This window comes from Fusarium vanettenii, assembly GCF_000151355.1.
Source record: "Fusarium vanettenii 77-13-4 chromosome 6 genomic scaffold NECHAsca_37_chr6_2_0, whole genome shotgun sequence".
NCBI lineage: Eukaryota > Fungi > Ascomycota > Sordariomycetes > Hypocreales > Nectriaceae > Fusarium > Fusarium vanettenii.
The window spans coordinates 171,882-195,000 of NW_003315849.1; the positions used below are offsets into that span (position 1 = coordinate 171,882).

Here is a 23,119-nt window from a genome sequence, read left to right on the forward strand (position 1 = left end):
CAGTGTCACGTACCCCAGATTCATCCCCGCGGGGTGCCCCGTAACGTTGGACAAGATCCGGATTCTTGGATCCACAGCCATGGCCGGCCATCCGAACTCCGATACTCCAAACCAATCGGCTCAATATATAGCTGGTCGGGTTCGGATAGAGTCGAGTTTACCGAGTACTCGGGATGCGGATGCCCTCTCCGACATTCTCATCCAGTCACCACTTGCCCTCCCCCAGCACCTTCACCTTTCTGATCCAATATCAGTTTTGCACCGACTCTCAACAGCAATGGCCACCAGCCGCGGTTCCGATAGTCACAAGAGACCTCTACCCATGGATACCGACGGGGCGCGGGTCCTGACAGCATCGCATCCGAACCCAGCCAAATACCCCCGCAAACGTGTTTCGGTAGCATGCGAAGTCTGTCGGTTACGAAAGACGCGATGTGATGCGGCCAGACCAAAGTGCCGTTTCTGCTCAAACGCGGGCATCGAGTGTGTGTATCGTCAGACAGACAGTGGGCCATCACCGTAGGTTACTCGTTACTTTTCAACACCAGGCTAAATCCCGACGCACGCCTCTTGCATGCGATTTGCGTCCTCTCCCTACAGCTAACCGAGTTGATGCCGTCATTCTGAGCTAACCCCACCGGTCGGCAGTAATTCTAAACCACCCGATGCCCCATCGCTCGACTCTCAGGTCTCAAGTCAAGATCTTGCAACTTTGCTAGCCCGCGTGCAGGTTCTGCTCCAAGCACGAGCCGCAAGTACCCCGAGTGATGCTCCACTAGTACCGACATCTCTTCCTTGGAGCATCAACCAAGATGCAACTGAGCAACAGCAGGAACCACCTGCCACCACTTCATCGGCCGGTTACGATGGCCTCGAGCAGGTGAACTCGCAACCGTCTGCTCAGCCCAGTCCGTCAGCAGTCTTTACAGAAAGTCCGGCTGCTGAACATTCAGACCTGCCATGCCTGGTCGGGTTGAGTCTATACGGCTTCGCCAAAACCGCAACCAAGCCGTGCCCGAAGCAACTTGAGCCGCTTCTGTTTGATGACGGCGAGGATTACCTCGAGCACGAACATGAGTACAACCAGCGCATCCTGGACCCGGCCGTATATGTTGACATCAAAGATGTTGATTTGAGTGTCAAGGCCTGTTGGAGGAACCAGCAATCCTTTGCAAAGAGCGTCTTGCCATGGGTCCCAGTTTTTGATCAGCAGTTGTGTGCCAAGCTGGTCCAAGAGGTATCAGCCAATGGCTTTGACTCGTGCGACCCGGCATCGAGCCTGGGTCTATTTGTCCTGGCCTTGGGTGCTCTCAGCAGAGCAGGGGACGAGTCGTCCCAGACCTCAGTGAGTGAGACTCCCGGTTTAGGCTACTTCCGAATAGCTTCGCGCAAGCTGGACGTTGCTGCCAATGGTCAAGACACGGTTACGATTGCTCAGTGTTTTGTTTTGAAAGCGTGAGTTTAATACCCTGGATCCTTTCCTTTCCTCCCATTACACTAGAGGCAAGCCGCTTTTTTTTCTCTGACCACAATAAATATCCAGGTCTTACCTACTGCTCTGTCTTCGTACCCTGGCAGCGTTCGATGCGGTCCACGTAGCATCTACCATTATTGCAAGGCAGATGGCCCGCAAGAAGTGGCTTGAGCAAGAGACTGGACGCTTTGAAGCTTGCCATCGGGTCTACTTGACATGCTACATTTTGGAGCATGAGCTGCGGGCCGTCATACACTACGGCACGGAGCTACATCAATATGAACGCCTTGCCATGCCACTCTTCCACACCCACGAGCCCGGGTTCTTCTGGCTTCTGAGCGAGATTGCACTACGACAGATATATATGAATGCGCTCTGCGGAGTCGGGAGCACCGCCAGAGTTGCGTATGCTCCCCGGGTGGCTCAGGAGTTGATCAGCCAGTTGGACCAGTGGTACGAACATTTGCACCCTACGGTCAAGTTTCCCCTGGGGCCGGAGCCCGTGCTCGACACACAAAAGGCATTTCTTCGCGCTCAGTACTATGCGGCGAGGTTTCAGGTCAATTGGTCATACGTGGTGCAATTTCTGACCACGATTGATCTCGGCGTAGACATTGATGAAAAGTCCATCATGCTTGATGGAGCCCAGCGTGCCATTGAGTATGCTTCGTTGGTCATCAGCTCGGCCCAAAGTCTCTGCCAAGACAGACATTTGATGCTTTTCACGAACTTGATATGGTGAGGACTGTCCTACTCATCTGTCATGCAGAGGAAGCTAACAATTCCTCATCAACTAGCACATTTGCAGTGGCCATGATGCTCTTGTGCATTATTGATGTCCCAGAATTCGCGAGTTTGCATGATTTGACCACGACAGTCGCTGCTATTCATCAAGCAAGATCAATTTTATCCTACTGGGCCGAGATAAACCCAAGCATCTCAGTGAATTTAGGCAGGTTAGATGCCTTGATGCGTGCGAAGGGTATGGACATGGCGCCATTAGAGGTAGCTTGCAACAATCTTTCATAATGGTCTAATAATCCTTTGAAGTCTGTCTGCGTCTAAATGAAGCAACTGTTACGCGGTAATATATAGTTCTGCACCTAGGACAGAGAGCCTGCTAGTTCATGTTCCCGAGACAAGTTCGCCGTTGCAGTCGCTTGCTTGGCTGCCGATATGTGCGACTTGTTCGAAATTGCTAACATATATCTTGATGATTTTGGAAACCGCTTAGACGGCAACTAAGATTCGGAAGCCAGCAGCCCCGGGCCGGATCAGGGGCCAATGCGGCAATTCCGTCGGATGAGCCCCGGACGCCATGTAACTCTACAAGACCCAAACACAACCTTTCCCAACTATGCACGATGCCGGAATACATAAAATATCCATTGCTCTTCAAGATGTCCGTTCAAACGATTCATGGTTGAAAGACTCTTGAATCGAATTTTAGCAACAAACTTTCCACATGTCTAACCCAAACGTGCCTCTGATCATCGACAACCAAAACCTGCTAACCCAGGTCACCTTTGACGTTGTCAACCCTACCAATGGCGAGATTCAGCACAGGTCCAGCAGTTCTTCGGTCAGCGAGGCAACAGCAGCAGCCGAGTCGGCCCAACGCGCCTTCAAACTGTGGTCAAAGACAAAGCCTTACACCCGGCGAGATGTTCTGTTGAAAGCGGCCGACATTCTCCTGCAGCGCAAGGAAGAGCTGATCGGCTACGCTACATACAAGAGGAAACCGGCGCTGAGAGACGGTTCGCCGAGTTCCAAGTAGCGTCAGGCATCAACCTGATCAAGGACGTCGGGGGCAAGATTTCGAGCATTTCCGGCTCCATCCCTACGCTGCTTGGCGAAGAAGACCATGGCCTCATTTACAAGGAGCCTTTTGGAGCGATCCTAGCTATAGCGCCGTGGTATGTTTTTCCAGGTTTGCGTCTCTCAATCTCGTATATAGAGTTTGCTTATGCGCAACAGGAATGGACCCTATATTCTGGGCGTACGTAATGTGGTACTTCCGCTCGGGGCTGGAAACACGGTCATCCTCAAAGGCTCCGAAATGGCCCCGCGAAGCTTTTGGGCTGTCGGAGACGTATTCCGCCAAGCCGGGCTCCCAGCAGGCTGCCTGAACGTGCTCTATCACCGCCCTCAAGATGCAGCCCAGGTGACGGCGGCTTTGATAGCCCATCCAGCCGTCCAAAAGATCGGCTTCACCGGCAGCACGCCGGTGGGCAAGATCGTGGCCTCAATGGCAGGGCAGCATGCGAAACCCATCATTCTGGAGCTCGGTGGCAAGTCGAGCTGTATCGTCCTTGACGACGCAGATGTTGAGAAGGCTGCCATGGGCTGTGCATTGGGGTCCTTCATGAATGTAAGGCTCTCCCTGTACATTGACCCACTGAACTCGGTGACAGTACCGAGGCTAATCGTCTTTACTTTGCATAGGCCGGCCAAGTCTGCATGTCCACTGAACGGATCATCGTACAAAAGTCCATTGTCGAGAAGTTCCGCACTGCTTTCAAATCAGCAGTCGAGTCGACATACGGCGCATCTCAACCGGCACCTGTACTGATTAATCAGCGAGCAGTGCTGAAGGCAAACAAGCTAGTTCGAGATGCCGTCCAAAAGGGTGCCCAGATCAGTATGGGTAACCTAGAGGAAGAAGTTGTCAATACATCCATGAGACCGATTGTAATGGAAGGCATTACCAGGGAGATGGATATCTACAAAACTGAATCCTTTGGGCCAACCGTCTCACTCTTTGTGGTTGACAATGACGAAGAAGCTGTGGCCCTGGCTAACGATACGGAACATGGACTGACAGCTGCTGTATTCTCGGGAAATGTAGGCAGAGCTTTAAAGCTGGCTCAGGACATTGAATCTGGGTATGTTGCTCCTAGCTCTACATCTTCACTAACGCAGCAAGGCTAAAAGAATTTCCAGCGCCGTCCACATCAACTGCATGACAATCCACGACGAGGCTTCCCTGCCCCATGGCGGAGTTAAGGAGAGCGGCTTCGGCAGGTTTGGAGGTGCTGGTGGCTTCGACGAATGGCTGAAGCTGAAATCAGTTACTTGGAGAGTTTAGCGACACTTTGTCTCATCTCGATTAAATGACTTGTAAACGTTGCGAATATTACCATGTAGGATTTATTGCAACGAGGTGTTTATGTCAATGAAACCCGAAAGCTTCAGTAATTCTTGGCCGAGTTTTACTATCTGAGTAGTGGTGTTGCCTTTACAATGATGACAAAAAACACAGTAAAGTTATTATATCTTCATAGCCTACTGCTATTGCGAAGTTTAGCATGGGTGCTAATCTTAATAGCATGTGTTGTTATTCTTGTCTATTAGCCTGGAAATAAATCGATTCCCTCCCAGGAGCCAAATGCAAAACCCTCGCGATTAAGGAGTGTCGCTGGGTCATCCCACCCTATGACCGACATGTCGTCAAAAATTCCAGCCTCGCCGCTTCCCGCAGAATTCTGATGTATATCAACGGCGCCTCAAGCGAGAGACCCGCCTCTTGGTTGATGGATCCGATCACGTCGAGCGCATCGAAGTGGAACATCTTCCTCACGAGCCGAGTGGACAGTTCTCGCCTGCGGGTTAGTGTCTGACATCCACGAAGAATGGCTGATGATGTATGCGGAAGTAGGGAATAGGACCGGGAGAGGTTCTCAAGTATGACCCGTGGTCTGGAGCTGTATAACGATACCCGCGTTTGCGTCCCGATTATCCTGGCCATCGGCTTCTTCCCGACCCTAGAACCGACGGCCACCCCACAGGACCTAGATACCTGTCGCAAGGAGGGTTGCGGGGCTTTCGGCAGAGCCGGAACCGCCCGGCCTGCCTGGAGAAGCAGCCGGGGCCTCGCCTGGTCGGTCCTCTGAGCGTTGTATTCCGCAGCGTACCAAATTCTCGCTGCTAGTCTAAAACATAGCGGTAGCCACCCTGCATTTGTACAGTTGACCACCTTCATTGATTGTCTTGCCGCGACAGAGCACTGGCAACCTTGGTCCTCTCCCTAGAATTTCTTCAACCTTGAATACGGAAACTTGTCTCCCTTCACAATGGCACACACTACAGATGCTCTGGTGGTGTTCTCTGTTGGCACAGACGCGAAATTGACTCGGGTAGTTCTCAGCCCCATCCAACCGACCGAGGTTTTGGTTGAAATGCATGCTACCGGCATTTGCAACACAGACCTTGCGTGCATGGCCGGTAAATTGCCAGCTGAATTCCCCAACGTTCTAGGCCATGAAGGTATTTGTTCCCTTCTCTTCAACTTGACAGTAATCTCCCTTCTCCATGCTTACTTTTTTCTTGCTTCTCTCCGTTCTCCAGCATGGATTTTGCTGACGGATAGTAGGTGCTGGCGTGGTCCGCCAAATTGGGGACAGAGTAAACCATGTTCAGGTGGGCAACAAGGTACTACTGAGCTATAACTTCTGCCGAGAGTGTGGCGCATGCAGGTCCAATACTCCTGCGTACTGTGACAAAATGTTCCAGCTCAACTTTGGCGGTCGAAGGCTTGATGGCAGCCGTACCTTGTTCCTTGAAGACGGCACCGATATCTTTTCCAACTTCTTTGGTCAAAGTTCATTCTGCCACCTTGCCGTCGTGAGCCAGTCATCCTTGGTCATTGTGCCCCAGGACACTCCCCTGGAACTATTTGCACCGCTTGGTTGTGGTTTCCAGACTGGCGCCGGGTCTATCATCAATGTTCTCAATGTCCAACCAGGCAGCTCCGTTGCTATTTCAGGTGTGGGGTCAGTTGGGTTGAGTGCCATCATGGCTGCCAAGTTCCGGCAAGCAGCCATCATTATCGCCATCGACATTAACACCCAACGTCTGGAGTTGGCCAAGGCATTAGGAGCTACTCATACCATACTCGGATCTGATCAACATCTTGCTGAGCGTGTGCGGGATATTTGTCAGCCATCTAATGGGGTCCAATCTGCCCTGGATTGCTCAGGGGCAATTACGGTCGTGGGCAAGTTGGTCGACTCGCTCGCAACACGGGGCAGAGCCGTGAGCGTTGGCGCGCCAGCACCAGGAACACGAGTTGGTGTGGATGTGTTCTCTCACTTAAACTACGGTCGGGAGTATAGAGGCTCCCATCAAGGCGACAGCGTTGCAAAAGAAGTGAGTACTTGTCTGCCATCGGCCGGGCTTACTCAAGTCAGATCCAATCAAATAGTACCTTGACTGACAAGAACAGATGGTTCCTTTCCTGATCCAACAACATCGCAAGGGCCTTTATCCTTTGGAGAAGATAGTTACTTCCTACCATGTTGACGACTACACCCAGGCATTTCAAGATATGAAGGATGGAAAGACTATCAAAGCTGTACTGAAGTGGGTTTGATAAGGACTAGCCAAACTTGCATGTAGATGAGTGCACATGATGAGCGCGCTGAATGGAATCTCAAAGGTTTCCGGTCGAGTGGTGTTGGTGATAACACTGCCAAGAACGACGGGCCACAACCTGGTAGATGCCCTTCTCAGATATCCACTTCGACCGCTCCTCGTCCCACCAGCTAGTAGCAAATTTCTTCTCAACATCCAGTCGAACAGTCTGCGTCTCGCCAGGCTGCAAGAATACTTTTCGGAATCCCTTCAACTCACGAACAGGACGATTAACGTCTGTCTGGGGAGCAATGACCCATAGTTGCACGACCTCAGCACCAGCAACGGAAGCAGTGATGGGTTCTCCAGACTCGGCATAATGAGCCGGCTCAGGAACGGTGTCGATGTGGACATCAGACCGATAGAAAGTCGTGTATGACAATCTATGGACGAACGCAAAGCCTAGACGAACGTCGACCTTGTCGAAATACCGATAACCCACGTAAACATCCTCACCGTACAAGACGCGGCCGCGCTCAGACCGGAAGTTAAGGTGCGAGGGGTTATCCTGCAAACGGCAAGGAAAGGAAATAGGTAGCTTGGCCGAAGGGTTAACATAGCCATAAAGCACGTCGGCAGTGCCATTGCCACATTCGTTGCCGCCAAACCAGGCTTGCACCAGAGCTATAGCCTGATCTATCAAGGGCATCGTGACTGGCGTGCTGGTTTGGAGAACGACAACTGATTTCGGGTTGGCTGCCAGGATGCGACTGATCAGCTCATCACTCCCCGGGGGCAAATTCATATCTTCACCATCATGACCCTCTATCTCCCACTCTGTGATGAGCCCTGCAAAAAATAACAACTTGTTCTGCATCAGTGACTTTTTCGACTACCGTCTCAATCAGCTGTTCCTGACTGACATGTCTGCTGGCGCCGAAGCGGAAACCGCCCGCGCCGAACGAGACAATGCTGCGTGTCTCGAGATCTGACGTAGGTGCTGTGCCAAACTCGAACTTGACTTGATACGTCTGGTTCGCTTTGAGCTCTTCGGCCGACCCCTAGCCAAACGACTAGGTCACACCCGGAATAGGACACTCGATAGTCGGAGAGCCTGCTGAATTTAGTTTGAAGACATATGAGTGTCGGATTGATGTCGGATGTCGGGTCAGCATCCTTAGCGTTGTTCTAGCGAGGCAAAACAAAATTGCCAACGCAACGCCAAATGTGTATATGGATACGAATGGACATGTATCCATACCCCGGAATAACGGTCTGCCCTCCACATCCTTCACAGTATGGGTGTGTCTATTACAAGATACGTATTGATGCATGCCTGCAAGTTCCACCCTCCAATAACAACCGCTCGATATGGTACCGGCCGTTTCAGAGACAGCGTGGCTTGGCCGTGGACTAAGCCTAGAAGATGCATTGCTTTCCAGAAATGATACCTTGGATGCTGCTTCTCGAGCGCAATGGCTTCAATAATACGACGCCACTTGACAAGCCAGGTATGTTCGAATTGTATCCCGTGCCGAATCTCAGTATGTAAGATAGCTTCTTAGTTCACAAAAACGACGGAGCTTGGTATCTGTCAAACTCCATTCACTCTCACTTGCACGTCTTCGTTTTGTGCTTTAATTACCCTGCGCTGTCACCGCCGCTGTCGCCCAAGTTGACACGGTCTTCCAGCTCAGGTATCTCACCAAGGGCCGGGCTTCAACTAAAATAAAGAACATATTGTCAACACATTATAGCATCATATCCCAATGCTAACATAGTCTCCTTTTTCTTTTACATCTTTCTGTTACCTGCAGTAGAAGAATTATATCTATCTGCATCGCCCAAGTTACCACGAGAGTTGGGTCAGATGAATTAGCCCAGTATCACTCGAGCACGTGCCAGATGCAATCCTATTAAGAGCATCGAGAGCGGTCACGAAACATAAGCCAGGAATGCCCCAAGACAGGCAGTGATTCCCCTGTTCGTAATAGAGATGCTCAGCAACATTAATGCATTACTGCTCCTTCCCAAGAAGAGGGCAACTAGAGGGGCGAAACTCCCTGACTCCTTCGACGAGTCTGCTGATCTACATCTTGTGGTTAATCCGATGCTGAATTCTTTCACAATGCCACATCCTGATGTTGTATTTAAATGGAAAAATGTTGTGATACATCGCTTCTGTTTTTGAGTGGGCATTGTGTTGACTAGGAACGTAAAATGAGTGGCTTGCTGACCTGTCGGACTTTTCCTGTTTTCCGGAAACTCCGAGTATTGTATAAGCAGCATTCCCGCTATGGACCACTGATATTATGGTCTTGATGTTTGTAAGATGACTCATGTGGTGCCATTTACCAACCATAAGCATCCTTACTTCTTCAATTAACCATGACAATGTGACTCACCTTGCATATCCCACTCAAAACGCCGATAAAGTTATTAAGCGGAGGGAATGTATACACACATACTATGTGCATAGCTGTTAAAGCGATTTGTCATCTAGGATGGTCTATTTGTCAGTATCTACGTGATATTCGCAAGGTGTTGCATGGCGCACACCATCATGATTGCGTGCTATCAGCGTCTAGGTATATAGATGGCTTGCGGCATGCATTGCGAATACCCGACCAACACTACACCAAACAGCATCATCAGCATCATGTCTTCTTCAACCAAAATTCTACTCATCCTCGGCGCCGGCAAAAACATCGGCAATGGCGTTGCCAACAAGTTCAGATCCGCCGGCTATCGAGTCGCCCTTGTATCTCGAAGCGCCGAAGACAGAAAGACAAACCCAGACGGCGACTTGACTCTCAAGGCCGACCTTAGCAACCCCTCTTCAGTTCCAGACATCTTCGGAGCAGTCAAGGAGCTGCTTGGCGGACCTCCAAGCGTTGTGGTTTACAACGCGGCTACTCTCACTCCACCAACAGACCTTCAGAATCCCTTTACTGTCCCACTGGAAAGCTTTGAGAAGGATCTCAGCGTTCTCAACACCAGCGCCTATGTCGCTGCTGGAGAAACTGTTTCTGGTTTCGAAGCCATCTCGGCAGACATCCCCAGGGCTTTCCTCTACACCGGCAACGGCCTCGCTGGTGCCACGGCGCCTGTTCCTCTCCTCGTCGATCTAGGAACTGGCAAGAGTGCTGCGAGCTACTGGATTGGCTCAGCCTCTGGGTTTTACAAGGAGAAGGGTTACAAGTGAGTCTAGCCTACATCCTATGTTCCTTCGGGTGGCTAATTTCTGCAGGTTCTTCTACGCTGATGAACGCGACTCCAAGGGAGCAGGTGTCCCATTGGACAAGCTTTCGGGTGTAGGAGCTGGTGAATTCTACTGGGAGCTCGCGGAGAAGAAGCAGGATATCCCATGGTTTGCAACGTTTGTTGCCGGAAAGGGCTATGTGCACTTTCCCAACTCGAGCAGGACATAGACTCTAGCCTTGGCTTTCCGGTCAGTGAGTCTTTTGCCTTTGTCTTTCTTTCAATAGTTACGAGTGTAATGCCAAGCAGTAAGCCCTTGGAGGCAAAAACAATTATGCAGATCTAGTGCTGCCATCTCCGCAACATCCGTGATAATAACGACGCGTGTCTTTCCAAACTTCAAGAGGCTGTTTCCACGTTATGAATGCGCTGTACCTGCATGCCGAGATATTGTTTTAATTAAGTCATGGTTTCATGTGGTTGAACAAATTGCTGGTTGGTGGAAACTTGTCAATTCAACAAGGACAGTGAAACAGCGGAGTGTGTCATTCCGAAACCATCTAGGAAACTCTCTTCATCTATATTATCGATAACAATATACCATCGGACCATCGGGCCGCATACGAATGCAACTGCCGATTCCCACTTGCCTACCCCGGAGCGCCTAGAAGCCTTCTCCGCGGGTTCCGTAGCCCAACGGGGGATGCAGAGCCATTTTAACTTTTTACCGGCCTGTCAACTCCTGAAAGCTTGCCTATTTTGGTAAACTGACAGGGTTTTGAAACGACGTTGATGAGTTTGTTTGGCTGGGGTTAATTTCCTTCGGTTTTAGCCTCTTGAATGACGGGACGATCCCTATTTCCTTAAGCGTCGGCCGTGTAACCCTAGGATAAGTACATAATCTCACTCCATCTGCCGACCATTTTGCTATCTCGCAAGCATCTCTTGTGCAGTCACTCCTTTGAATTGTTTTTCGAGTCCAAGACTCAAAGTTCCACAGCCCAACATGGCTTCACTTTCGCTTCTTCTCTTTGGCCTGGCCGTCCAACTCGTTGCCGGCCAAACACCAGGCAACACACCTGAGGTGCATCCCAGGCTGGATACCTTCCGATGCACTGTTCTCGGTGGCTGCAAAAAGCAAACAAACTACATCGTCATGGAGTCAAGCCAGCACCCGATCCACCAAGCAACCAACAATCTTAGCTGCGGCAACTGGGGAGAGAAGCCAAACAGCACAGTGTGTCCCGATGCTGCATCCTGCGCCAAGAACTGCATCATTGAGGGAGTCCCTGATTATCAAGTCCAGGGAATTAGCACGTCCGGCACCGAGCTTCGTCTCCAACAGATGCACAACAACCTCACAGTTTCTCCTCGAGTCTACCTTCTTGATGAGAACAAGCAAGAATACGACATCATGTATCTCACCGGCTCTGAGCTGACCTTTGATGTCGAAATGTCAAAGCTGCCGTGTGGCATGAACAGCGCTCTTTACTTTTCCGAGATGCTCAAGGATGGTGGCAAGAGCTTGAGTCCACACAACAAGGCTGGAGCGTATTATGGTACTGGCTACTGTGATGCCCAATGCTTTGTGACCCCATTCATCAACGGAGTGGTGAGTAGAATATTCCCATTATGCGATCATAGCTGACATACAACAAGGGCAACATTGATGGCTACGGCTCATGCTGCAACGAGCTCGACATTTGGGAAGCAAACTCTCGAGCTACTCACATTGCGCCTCACCCATGCAACCAGACTGGTGTCTATGAATGCAGCGGTGCTGAGTGCGGCTCTGAGGGTGTATGCGACAAACCTGGTTGTGGATTTAACCCTAACCGCCACAACAACACTGACTACTATGGACGCGGTGGTTCTTTCAAGGTCGATAGCACCCGAAAGTTCACCGTGGTGACCCAGTTTCTAGCCGATAAGAATGGCCACCTGACAGAGCTGCACCGACACTATGTGCAGGACAACAAGATCATTGAAAGCGCAGTCGTGACTCTTCCTGGAGTCCCCAACGTTAACTTCATAAACGACGAATACTGTGTGGCTACCGGCGCCAACGCATTCACGCGCCTCGGCGGCATGAAAGGCATGGGCGAATCCATGACCCGCGGCATGGTCCTCGTCATGAGTCTCTGGTGGGATGAGGGTGGTTTCATGAACTGGCTTGACCAGGGCGAGGCAGGACCTTGCAATGCCACCGAAGGCAGCCCAGCCAATATTCTCAAGATCCAACCCAACCCGGAGGTGACTTTCAGCAACATCAAGATTGGAGAGATCAACTCGACTTTCTCTGTAGGCTCGGGGTATAGACGGGATGGGTTTGCAAGGGGATTGGAGAGGGGTCATGTGCGACATCACCTTCACCAGCATCAGCGTCGAGGCAGCCTGTAGGCAGTGACCAACCATTGACTGCCTACGCAGTAGCATTCATGGCTTCACATTGTTTCTATTCAGTTGTACATGATTGGAGGATATCTGGATATACACCGACAGCCGGAAGACTGGCCGTGTCAAAACAAGGAAGGCCATTTTATAAGTATTTGTCTCCAATGCTTCCCCAAAGGATGTACATGAGATACTAGCTACTTTGAATTTTACCCTCGGGGTATCTGATTTGGCTCTACCGCATCAAGTTGGGTTACTTACTGGCAACACGTGCATCCCACACACGCAGCAGTCTCACGCTCGCCAAAAAGAGAACGCTCTTCACGACTACATCGTCCGACAGGGCAAAAAACATACAACAGCGGGGATTCGCTGGTCGTCACCGACCCAACTACTAATCCGCCCCTCACTGGCTTGTCTATGGGAGAGCGGACGGGATCCCGAATTTTCCAGTGGGTATGGTCGTATGTGGAAGATGGGGGAGAGGGAACAGCATTTCAGTCCGAGGCATTGAGTTGGCCAAGTTCAGGGTATTCTTGGTGTTTTTCTGATTGCAAACAAAGCCTTTCTATGTGGCGGTTGCCTGGAGATGTGCCTCGACTCGAGACATCTACATGTGCTCGCTGATGGGAAGTACTTGCGCATCACTCATGCCACCAAGACCAGGGCATGTCCACCTTGTAAACGATGATGCCAAGCCTCTCTTCGTGGTGAACAACAGAATAAGGATGAGATCATAGAGAAGTGAGCTCTGATCTACGCTCAACTCCATTTCCAGACGGAGTCTACGAATTCACGTCACATGTAACTAGTTGCTGAAGCATATGTCAGATATTCAGCGTCAAGCTTGAAACCTGGCAAAAATGTGATGTCTCGAATACTCTCATCGTGCGCCTGAGCCTCAAAACTTGCCTTCAGACATCAACCCACTCAAAAAGACAGAAAAACTTCAAAAAGAAGAGATCATGATCACGCTGGGGATCGAACCCAGAATCTTCTGATTCGTAGTCAGACGCCTTGCCATTGGGCCACGCGACCTTGCTTGTGATTCGGCGTCAATATTGCGAACTAATCGTGGGCTGCGGGGGCTCCAGGAGAGCAAGTTGCCGTTGGTGCAGCAGAAGTGTCGAAACCTCAAAATTCTTGACTTGGGTCATATTCTCCCTACGATAGATGCCATGACTGAACAAGAAGGAGAGATGAATTAAGGTCTAAGAGAATTGGTACTTATGGAAGGAAGTAAAATATTCTAGGGCGAAGGCAAGTAAATATAACTAAAACAATGAAGTATAATATACTGGAAAAGAAGCCAGAGGCTTGAAGAGCCCAATGGAATAGAAGACAATCTTATGATACCCGTCACAGCTACCATGTAGAACGGTACGGGAGCCTTATCCATCCTAGATCCAGATTTGGGTCTTCTCGGCTACAAAAGCCTGGGCTTCTCGAGAGGCCATGTTGGCAATGGTCAGAAGAGTCGAAGTATAAGAAGTAGGCAGCGAGATCGAGGGTTTGGTAGGGTAACACTTTGAGGCATGAGCAAGACCAGCAACCAACAAGGTCAAGGTGCTCGTGATAAGCTTGTACGAAACCATTGTGGCGGGTGGTAGATAGACGAGTGAAGGGGTTGAGGGGGAAGATGATGAACAGCTTGTTTGCAATGAGATGACTAGGCTCACCCTTAAATACTCATTCAATAGTGTCCTGTTTTCTGATCGTTGGTGGCGGTCTCTTCGGATCCAGTTGCATGAGCCAATCTCCCTACGATAGGAACAGCCGAGGTGCATGGGGCTGTGTGAAGATGCCGCCTTTGCTGCGAGATACCCGAGAGCCGGGGGTGACACGGTTGATCGATCAAACACGCAAGTGTATTGCTAAAATCACTGACTCACTGCAAGTCTCTCAAGGTTCCGTGATCTTCATGCTGCGGGACGGGAAACAAGTCGAGGACCTGCATTGTACCAGCGGGAGACGGCTTGGCATGAGAGCCTGTTCCAAGACGTGGGCATGATCTCGTTTCTTTCCCTACCATATTCACTGATAGAGCTGCTTAGTCGCTATATAGGTGGGAACCTGCCATTACGTCTACTTCCGTCGAGATCTTTACCACTCCTTCTTCTTCCATAATACATTCGATAGTAAAAGCCTAGGCTGGGCTGATCTCTTGGGGATAGCCTAAAAGCGTCAAAAGAAGAAACAATGGCAATCACAAATGTTTGCCGCACGCCACCTTTCAATATTTAAAGCAAGTGTCTCAAACATGCGATAATGAGGAGCTCACAGCTCTGTTGCCCGAGCCAAACGTTTTCGTCGTTTTCCGCCTCCTTTGATGTGACTCCACTTCATAGGTCGGAGTGATTACCATCCACTGAGTCGGTTTCCGCTGACAATATGATCAACTCAAACACTTTTCTTCTCGTAGTGGCAAGAAAGACAACCCCATAAGTCATTGACGGCATAATACTCGAAATCATCTTTTATCTCTGTGACAAGACAGGTGGCAGAGTGAGAAGGTCTGCATTGCTTGTTCCGCTCATCGATGCTGAGCAACCTCGGTAGTTGCAAGACTCAAGAGCAGGATCTGAAGCCATGGACGCGGCATAGACAAACAATGATCGGCATGATCGGAACATGACGTGGCAACAAAGATATCATGACGTCTTGCTGGTGTTCCGGATCATGGAGTGTCTCGGCAAACATCCATGCTAACACTACTATTTTCTTTGTCACACAGCCAAGTGTCTCGGGGCCGATTGAAAAATCCCGAGATCGGCTTGGAATTTCTGATGACAGTGTCGAGTGGCCCTCTCTATCTACCGAATAGTCGTCGTGCCAGAAAAGACGTGGCTGACTTGGGAGTCAGGCTGTTCCAAATGAGTTGTCTGGCTTCATAGGAACATTGAACGATGAGGCTTTCGATTGACTTCCTGATTTCGCATATTCGAGAATGTAGTAACTGGATGGCTCAAATAATCTTTCGATTGAGTAGTCAACGCTATTGGTGACGGGAGAGGACGGCTCTGATGCTTCTTGTGTGGCCTGGATGCTCGATCCTCATCCAACAAGCTGCACTAATCACAGCCACTGCCAGGCATTTCCCCCCCTCCTTTCTATCTCACCTGGGCCCAATAGATGTGCAGAGCGAGACTTTGCGGGTAGAGAGAAGTCTCCTAAAAGTCCAAAGAAATCGCCCTGAAGAATCCAAATGATGATCGAACGCCTTGCGTGCTGAAAATCCATCCCTGAATCTACCCAACCGTAAAGCCCAGCGTCCTCGACAAGCTGTATAACAACACTGGTCTATACGTAAGCGGCACATATGCCACTTATGCATGAACAGATGGCGCCTCTGACACAGATGGGTTTATTTTGACACTCGGCATCGGTGGAGCACGAGTTAGGGTTAAGAGGGATAATCGAGGTGGTGGTGGATGCAGCAGATGTCGTAGATGCCTCGCTGCTTGCCGAAGAAGTAGTTGTAATGGTGATCAAAGTCGAGGAATCGGAGGTAACCAGCGAGGTGGTGGATTCTGTGATTGCGGCTGAAGAGCTCGAGTCGGATGGACGACAATTCGTCGCGTGGGCGATGCCGATGGCCAGGAAGGTCAAGGCGCTTGTGAAGAGCTTAGAGGCAACCATTGTAACGGTGGGGGATGCGAGAGTGGCAGATCGTGTGGAGCAAAGAGAAGTCGAACAAGATCTGAGAAGCGGCTGAGCTCTCTTTTTCAACACTTCTTGCGCGCTCTCCCTATCGGCTGGAACTGTTAGCTTCGTGAGCTAGCAGGGGATACTGAGCTGAACCAACAGGTGTGTCTGGGGCATGGGAGCGCTAGAGACTTGGTTGTGGATAGGGGCGGCAAGACGCCGAGCGCCGGACTGACTGCCAGCTCGACGCCATCTCACGGGGCCTTTCACAAAGGCTTCACGCTTTGGATGTCAAGATGAAACTAGGAGAAATTCTAGCAAACGGACTGCATGACAGCGCGGCGTGGCGTGAGCGCCTATGATGAGCTTAATTCCTACTTTATTTATCTCCATACCTATCTGGATGTACACTCGATGAGATAGGCCATTTCTGCTGCTATGATTGCATCAACTTCCAAGCAACTTTCCCCTTTCCCATGCTCTGCCCACCGCTCTGCCTTTGCAAATCATCACCGAGGTCCTTATTGGTGCCCTATGACAACTCAGGATCACAGAAACTTACGAGAAATTGTAATTTCCACAACCGTTAGTGGCGCGCCACAATCAATAGTTTCGTTTTCTGCGCCTCCACCCGAAACCGAGTTCCTGAGCCAAGCATTTCATCAACACTTTTTAACCATCAGTTTGACTCTACCTCCAAAATATTTGAATCGGCATTGCTCTGTGTGGTTCAGCGGTCAAGCAGATACCATAATGTTGTGGGCTTGATTTCTACCAGGATGGTTGTGGTGTGAGTCACCGGCGAGCCCAGGGGCAACATCGTTGGCTCATTTTGCTGTGTGTTCCAGGCAGCGAGCCAGACAAATACCCGGATAGGCAGTAGTTTTCCTTCATGGTGTATCAATGGGCGTTTGCTGCCTGCAGCTTATACTTGCGACTCATGTGTCTATTTTCTCCTCAACTCCAGCAAATTATAATTCGGCCAATATTCAACTCCAAAGGGAACTTCTGCAGTCTTCCCCTGTTCCATTAGAGAACCCGTCGCTTTCTGTCCCTCTCGTTGCTGACAGTTCGACGCAACCATGGAAACTCTCGACTTCAAGTCCCAAGAAAGGGAACATCTCATATACTCTATTGATCAAATCCTTTGCCTCAAAATCACCCTCGACGATTCTTCCTCTCATCACCAAACAGAGGTTCTAGTGAGGGTTGAGAAATTTGAACCAGAATGGACATTCTCCTGTGGTATGCTGGTGGAAATTCTTCCCGACTCAGCACGGCAACTAGGCCTAGACGAAGGAACACAGGCATTTCTCAAGCTCTTTGATCGAAGATTTGCACGCTCCCTCCGCAAGTGGGAAAGGGTCGGTCCATGGACAGCTAATATCGAGGATGAATTTCTGCACAAGCTCAAATCAGGAGATCTTCAGGATTTTCTTGGTAGGCTTCACGCCGAGGAAGACTCCGAAGAAGATGACGACGAGGACGACTGGGATGCATCTGAGAACGAGGCTTGGCTTGCCGATATGATGCTCAACTACTTTCGGGCTGAAGTTGCAACATATTCTGCTCTGCAAAAGCACCAGGGAGACTTGATTCCACGTCTTTTTGCCCAAGTTACTCTCCAAGTGGTCCAACCGAGCACCTCTCTCGACGAGCAGCAGCAGGATACATGTCTAGTGAAGGGCATCTTGATCGAATATCTGAAAGGCTTCACCCTATCTTCCCTCAAATCATCTGCTCCACGTTCCTCATGGCAGAACATTGTAGATCAAGGAATTCGAATAACTCATGTCCTTGGCGACAACAATATTCTCAACTCCGACGTTCGGCCCGACAATATGATGGTCGTTCGTCAAGGCAAGGAGGAGTACCGAGTCTGCATGATCGATTTCGGCCACTGCAGGATGCGCCGAGAAGACGAGTCTGATCATGATTGGGGGCGAGCAAAGTGGTGTCAGGACGAGGAGGGTGCCATTGGGGTGGTTATGAGGGGGGCTCTAGCCAAAGTTGGATTTCAGCTTCACTACGAAAACTCGGGGAGATATCTAGAATGGGCACCCGGTGAGGATGATCAGTAGACAAAGTGATGAATCCGAACAAACTGGCAAGTTTGCCAAAAAGATAGCCATTGTTTTCCTCATAATATTCCTGCTTGGTAACCTCGTATATCCCAAAAAACGTAAGTTGCGGAATAACGCAGATGAAGAATGAAAAAGTGAGAAAGAAAACAGGGAATCATAGATACAAGCATTGTCAAATACGCCAAGAGTTATAGGTTCCGTCCTAATATATTTAACTCATCTTTCCACTCATACTTCAGCACGCAAAACATTCATGTATCTTTCCTGCGTGGATAGAACTAGTCACTGAATGTCGACAAGTAATGACCAGCATGACTCGCCTCGCCATAGTCATCCTAAAGATGCTTTCCGCTCAATAATTGTCTTTCAGAAGAAGGAGGCTGGAGAAGACTTACCTCATAAAGACACACGTCTCCGGACTCCATCACTTTGCAGGTTTACTGCTCTCGCCAGGCCGATCTCCATTGATCTGACCATAATTCGGCGCAACGTATCCAGCCAGCGCGCAGATGCAGTGCGTACCAGGCTGAGGCTTGCAAGAAATAATCTGACGCGGAGATGTGAGGGAGCTGTTCCTCTTTGCCATGATGAGCTTGCCGTTGGAGAGCTACGGCTTTGTGAGCGAATAGACAAAGATTGTGTGTGTCGTTGCCGTTGAACTCGAGATGAGAGGCTAAACCCTCACGTCAGCAGAGGTCCTCCTCTTCTTTATACCTCTCAACATTTACGTGCCTAAACAAGCAGGCTTCATGCCCGGAGCCTGGTCTCAAGTTACCCAAGCACACGAGCAGGGCGAACCAACTCTGCGGGGAAGCGTGGGCTTACAGGCAAACGCGCATGTTGTACATTAACAAAAGGCATGCCTTGCAGCTGTTTGTGGCGGCCCAATGTCTCGGCGCCTCACTTTAGGCATCAGCTGTTTGTGTATTTTGGTTTGGACCAATGAAGCTGGATCGCCATACGAGTGAGACGACACCGGCGAGTTCGGTGTATGCAAGGTCATCCATATGACGCAACTATCATGTTAGTTTTGTACTTTGGTGTCTTCAAGTCCTGATCTTTGTCCAAAGAGGGACCTTGGGATGGTCAAGGACTTATCAGAGGAGCAAACCTATGTGCCACCCACTTTGACTATCTGTCACCCAAAGTGCAAGAGAGCAAGCCAAATTACATAAACAACTTTGCAGCTTGAGTAATTATTCATCAAGACAATATCTTTTCCGAATAAGCGTGCGGATTAAGAACATCTAAACGACTAGGTTCTTGGGCTCCCTCCACCACTAGGATCTCCTCCATCACTCAAGTACCACTCTGAGGACTACGCCACTCAACACCGTCCAGAGTCGTGATAAGAGTACCAGTCGAAGTCAAATCATTGATCATGACATCAATGTTGGCATGAAATCCTCCCGGGCTCGTCTTCTTGGTTCCTTTGACAGCTCCCGTCTGACGAATATCCGAATACCAGTCAAAGGAAAAGTCAGTCAGATTCTCAACAGACCCCGTCACAGTCTCGTTCCCATTGAGGAAGCTCTTGCCGTCGAGCGAGTAGTTATTGTACACGACGCTGACGGTTCCGATCTCGGGTGCTTGGCCCCAGGTGATGTTGACCTTGGCCTCGCCGGAAGCCTTGCCGTAGAGCGTATAGATACCACCCGCCAAGCCCGGCGTAGGAGCAACCTGAGATCCAGGTACATAAGGTACACCCCAAGGGATGTTGTCGGAGTGCTCCTTCACCGGGGCAGGAGGGCTTGGGCTGCGGCTAGTAAAGGTCGCGATGTACATGCGATAGTTACGACCACCTTGCTCTTTTGAAGGATAGCAAGTGAGAGGGTTGGCACCGCCACAGGAAGGGGAGACGGTATGAGTCTGCCAAAAGACAAGTTGCCTGCTATCAGGAGACCATCGTGGATCAGCCATGCCGTTCCACTCAGGGTCATTGATGGCACCACTTCCAGGAACGCCATTGTTATCCCCGTTGATCTTTTGACCATAGTAGTTACCACGGTCACCGTAAAAGTCGAGGAGATACGGCTGAAAGAATCGACGAAGACCGTTATTGCGAGACGACGCTGGAAGAATACCACCAACAATATCAACCAAAGGCGGAATTCCTCGCATGCCTGCAATAAACATGTTGCGACCACTTCCCCGAGTATCCATGACAGCCACCCACTTGTTATCAGGGGAGAAGGCCAGAGGGTCAGGATACTCAGGGTGGTTGGTAAGGCGGCGGACAACTCCGGTCTGAAGATGAACAGCAAAGACATCGTTGTTGCAGCTTTCAATGTTGCTTCCGACATAGGTAAGCTCTGTTCCGTCGCCATTAAAGCCGCGAGCCTCGCCAACAGTAATGGCCTGAGGATTCAAAGAAAGAACCTTGCCCTTGGCGGTGATGGGGGCAATTCCTTCGGGATTGTGCAGAATGGTAACATTTTCCAGGTCATACCGCGGCGAAAGGGGAGTTCCAGTCTTGGGTGAGGGGTTAAAGACGAGTCGAGAAAAGTAGGCATACTGTCCAATGCTGCCACCGGCAAAGGTGAAGGAGCTGAACTCGAGATGGACATTATCCGGGTGCAGTCGCAGCTCACGAATCTCACCACTCGGGCCGGAACCATCGGCAGCAACATTCCAACGGAGAGGGTAGATGTGGGTGTTTTCCGGTTTGCAGCTCTCGCTAGTCAACTGGTTGGTGCCACAGTCGAGGATGTTGTGTCCGATGAGAAGACGTTTGCCATCCTTAAAGGCCTGAGGATAGTCGTACTTGACGCTGATTCCAACGGCGTTCTTTTCAGGAATACCACAAGTGATGCACTTCCAGGGGTCCCCGTTAGTAAACGTCTTGCCATCTGTCTTGACGATGATGACCTGCGGGCCAGAGTAGATGCTTCCAGCAGCCGGGGCAGCAGGCGCACCAGTAAAGGTGACCATGGCGATAACATGCTTTCCATCAGGCAAAAAGTCTCCAGACTGGAACGTTTCAAAGACACCATTTGCGATGCATCCCGTTCCGCGAGAGTTGATCTGCTTCGTACAAGCACCGACGTCGTCGCTGGGTGAAATGGGAGGAAGGGGAAGTTGCTTGAGGGTGATGGGCTCAGGAGAAGGAGGCTTTGGAACAGAAGTAGGAGGAGTAGCGACGGCGGCAGCATGAACAGTCTGGGCTACGCTACCGCAGAGAATAGCGTAGGTGGTTGTTTTGCTGAAGAAGTGCATCTTGACGAGAGAGTTCCCTAGACAGAGGGCCTGTAGAACTTGGGAAAGGCCTGTCGAGTGTCTATTCCATAAACTTACATGATTCTTACCTCTTTTATATACATTTTATTCTCAGTGTCTGTCGTTGGTGTAGTTCATCCTGTCTTAAAACCATGTGATGCTATACTCGCATCCCTCGCTCCTTTCCGAGAGCGCGTACCCCAAGACGTCGGGATTCGGAAAACCCCTGCTAGAGTGACGCTATATACCCATCAACTCCGCCATGTCACGCCCGGCCTAAATTACCTGGCATTAGCCCCCGCTTAATGGTTTACTCGCAGCTGAGGATTTGTGCCTGACCATCTCGTCTATGTGCCAAGCCTCTGGTTTCCAGGCGGGCTGCCATGCAGTTCTCCTGCGGAATGCGATACTTGAGAACGTACAGACCAGCCAGAAGGACAGTTTTTGACAGCTATTCGTTTCTAGACAGACGTCATCTATACTAGTAAGTGAGAATCAGAGGTTCTGGATAGACTACCGAATGAACTATTAGAGATGCCATCACAGAGAGGCAGAAGACGCCGCTGATGACAATTCAGCAAGCTGACAAAGATGAAATACATAACAGAGGGGGAAATGGTACGTGACTGAACATGCTCGGCTCCCTTTGCACCGAATGGGCCACTGTTCATGACTCCCCTCAGCATCCCGCCGGACGAGCTTCCTTGCATCTGCCATGAGCTCACGTCGTAGGTCAAAGTTCGCTAAACTTGCCATATATGCCATATACCTTGTATGACCATGCAAACTTCTACCGCCTCTTCGGTTAGCCTATTTAGCCGACAACTCTATCCCTTCTTCGGTGCAGATGACCCGAGGAATCGTGGGGTACGTTGTCTGTCTTGGTCTTCTCCGCATTCAAGCTGCTCGCTAGAGCGTCGGAATACGAGTCGGAAAACCCTTGCTCGAACAGTCCCCGGCCATGCTTCAAGGTAGTATTGTCGTCCCATCTGCTCACGAGATCAAATTCACCTTCATCGTGAGGGTTACTTCGCGGATCAACCCCATGGGGCTTTCCCCGGTCATCCCCACGGGGTGTAGATCCAAACTTGTCTTGGTGGTGAAAGCCACTCCAAGGAACTGGTCGAGAACTGTGGTATCCTACACAACAGAACTCTTTCGCTCGCCAACTCGGCATATCGATTAGCGAGAACCTGTAGCGAGAGGAGTGAATTCGACAACTCCAATGATTGTTGTTGGATTAGGCTACATCAGCTGACTTTTCACATGACCCTTTGCATCCATCCATTTCACTGCAACTTTAACCCGCCCCGAGCGAACTGCTCAGCAGTACTCCTCCATTGACAGTCAACATCAGGAACTATTTTCCAAGCCTTGATTTTCCAGTTTTGAAACGCCATAACGTGAATCTCCGGAACTCGAGGGATGAAGAGACACTTCCGATCTTGCTTTCGCTAAGGCAGCCTTGAGATATTTGAACAGTTTGAGCACGCAAGCATTGATCAATGAACCCATGGCGGAATATTGGAATCTTAAATTTTTGCTGGTAAACCTGTGTTGAAAAAGACTTACTCAATCCTAGTAGAAAAAGTAAGACGAAGTAGACAAGGCTCAGGCTCTCAGTACAGATCTTCCAGATAACTTCAACAAACAACTCTGTCCTGGCGCCCTACATCATGTCCAAACAGCTATTCATTTTCTCCTTCTTGACGTAGGTGTATTAAAAAGACTAACCTATCGTTCTTTAAACCTT

The 23,119-nt window shown here is 50.1% G+C and overlaps 8 protein-coding genes across 8 annotated transcripts; 6 read left to right on the top strand and 2 right to left on the bottom strand.

Moving 5' to 3' along the window:
- Positions 1–277: 277 nt before the first annotated feature.
- NECHADRAFT_81209 (uncharacterized protein) lies at positions 278–2,503 on the top strand (the record flags this gene model as incomplete). The annotated part of the gene is made up of 4 exons (XM_003042117.1): positions 278–519; positions 649–1,455; positions 1,544–2,212; positions 2,272–2,503. 4 exons carry the CDS (start codon positions 278–280, stop codon positions 2,501–2,503), a joined length of 1,950 nt encoding a protein of 649 aa, XP_003042163.1.
- Positions 2,504–2,939: 436 nt separating this feature from the next.
- Positions 2,940–4,562, top strand: NECHADRAFT_81210 (uncharacterized protein; the record flags this gene model as incomplete). Its single annotated transcript, XM_003042118.1, has 5 exons — positions 2,940–3,048; positions 3,252–3,390; positions 3,452–3,845; positions 3,920–4,359; positions 4,418–4,562. 5 exons carry the CDS (start codon positions 2,940–2,942, stop codon positions 4,560–4,562), a joined length of 1,227 nt encoding a protein of 408 aa, XP_003042164.1.
- A 985-nt stretch (positions 4,563–5,547) lies between these two features.
- Positions 5,548–6,845, top strand: NECHADRAFT_94116 (uncharacterized protein; the record flags this gene model as incomplete). The annotated part of the gene is made up of 3 exons (XM_003042119.1): positions 5,548–5,740; positions 5,847–6,622; positions 6,699–6,845. The coding sequence occupies 3 exons, from the start codon at positions 5,548–5,550 to the stop codon at positions 6,843–6,845; spliced, it is 1,116 nt and encodes a 371-aa protein (XP_003042165.1).
- Positions 6,846–6,905: 60 nt separating this feature from the next.
- Positions 6,906–7,535, bottom strand: NECHADRAFT_42452 (uncharacterized protein; the record flags this gene model as incomplete). The annotated part of the gene is made up of 1 exon (XM_003042194.1): positions 6,906–7,535. One exon carries the CDS (start codon positions 7,533–7,535, stop codon positions 6,906–6,908), a length of 630 nt encoding a protein of 209 aa, XP_003042240.1.
- Positions 7,536–9,485: 1,950 nt separating this feature from the next.
- NECHADRAFT_81213 (uncharacterized protein) lies at positions 9,486–10,257 on the top strand (the record flags this gene model as incomplete). Its single annotated transcript, XM_003042120.1, has 2 exons — positions 9,486–10,027; positions 10,077–10,257. 2 exons carry the CDS (start codon positions 9,486–9,488, stop codon positions 10,255–10,257), a joined length of 723 nt encoding a protein of 240 aa, XP_003042166.1.
- A 776-nt stretch (positions 10,258–11,033) lies between these two features.
- NECHADRAFT_42608 (uncharacterized protein) lies at positions 11,034–12,427 on the top strand (the record flags this gene model as incomplete). Its single annotated transcript, XM_003042121.1, has 2 exons — positions 11,034–11,639; positions 11,687–12,427. 2 exons carry the CDS (start codon positions 11,034–11,036, stop codon positions 12,425–12,427), a joined length of 1,347 nt encoding a protein of 448 aa, XP_003042167.1.
- A 4,721-nt stretch (positions 12,428–17,148) lies between these two features.
- On the top strand, positions 17,149–18,147 carry NECHADRAFT_81215 (uncharacterized protein; the record flags this gene model as incomplete). Its single annotated transcript, XM_003042122.1, has 1 exon — positions 17,149–18,147. The coding sequence occupies one exon, from the start codon at positions 17,149–17,151 to the stop codon at positions 18,145–18,147; it is 999 nt and encodes a 332-aa protein (XP_003042168.1).
- Positions 18,148–19,449: 1,302 nt separating this feature from the next.
- NECHADRAFT_42519 (uncharacterized protein) lies at positions 19,450–21,366 on the bottom strand (the record flags this gene model as incomplete). The annotated part of the gene is made up of 1 exon (XM_003042195.1): positions 19,450–21,366. The coding sequence occupies one exon, from the start codon at positions 21,364–21,366 to the stop codon at positions 19,450–19,452; it is 1,917 nt and encodes a 638-aa protein (XP_003042241.1).
- Positions 21,367–23,119: the final 1,753 nt, after the last annotated feature.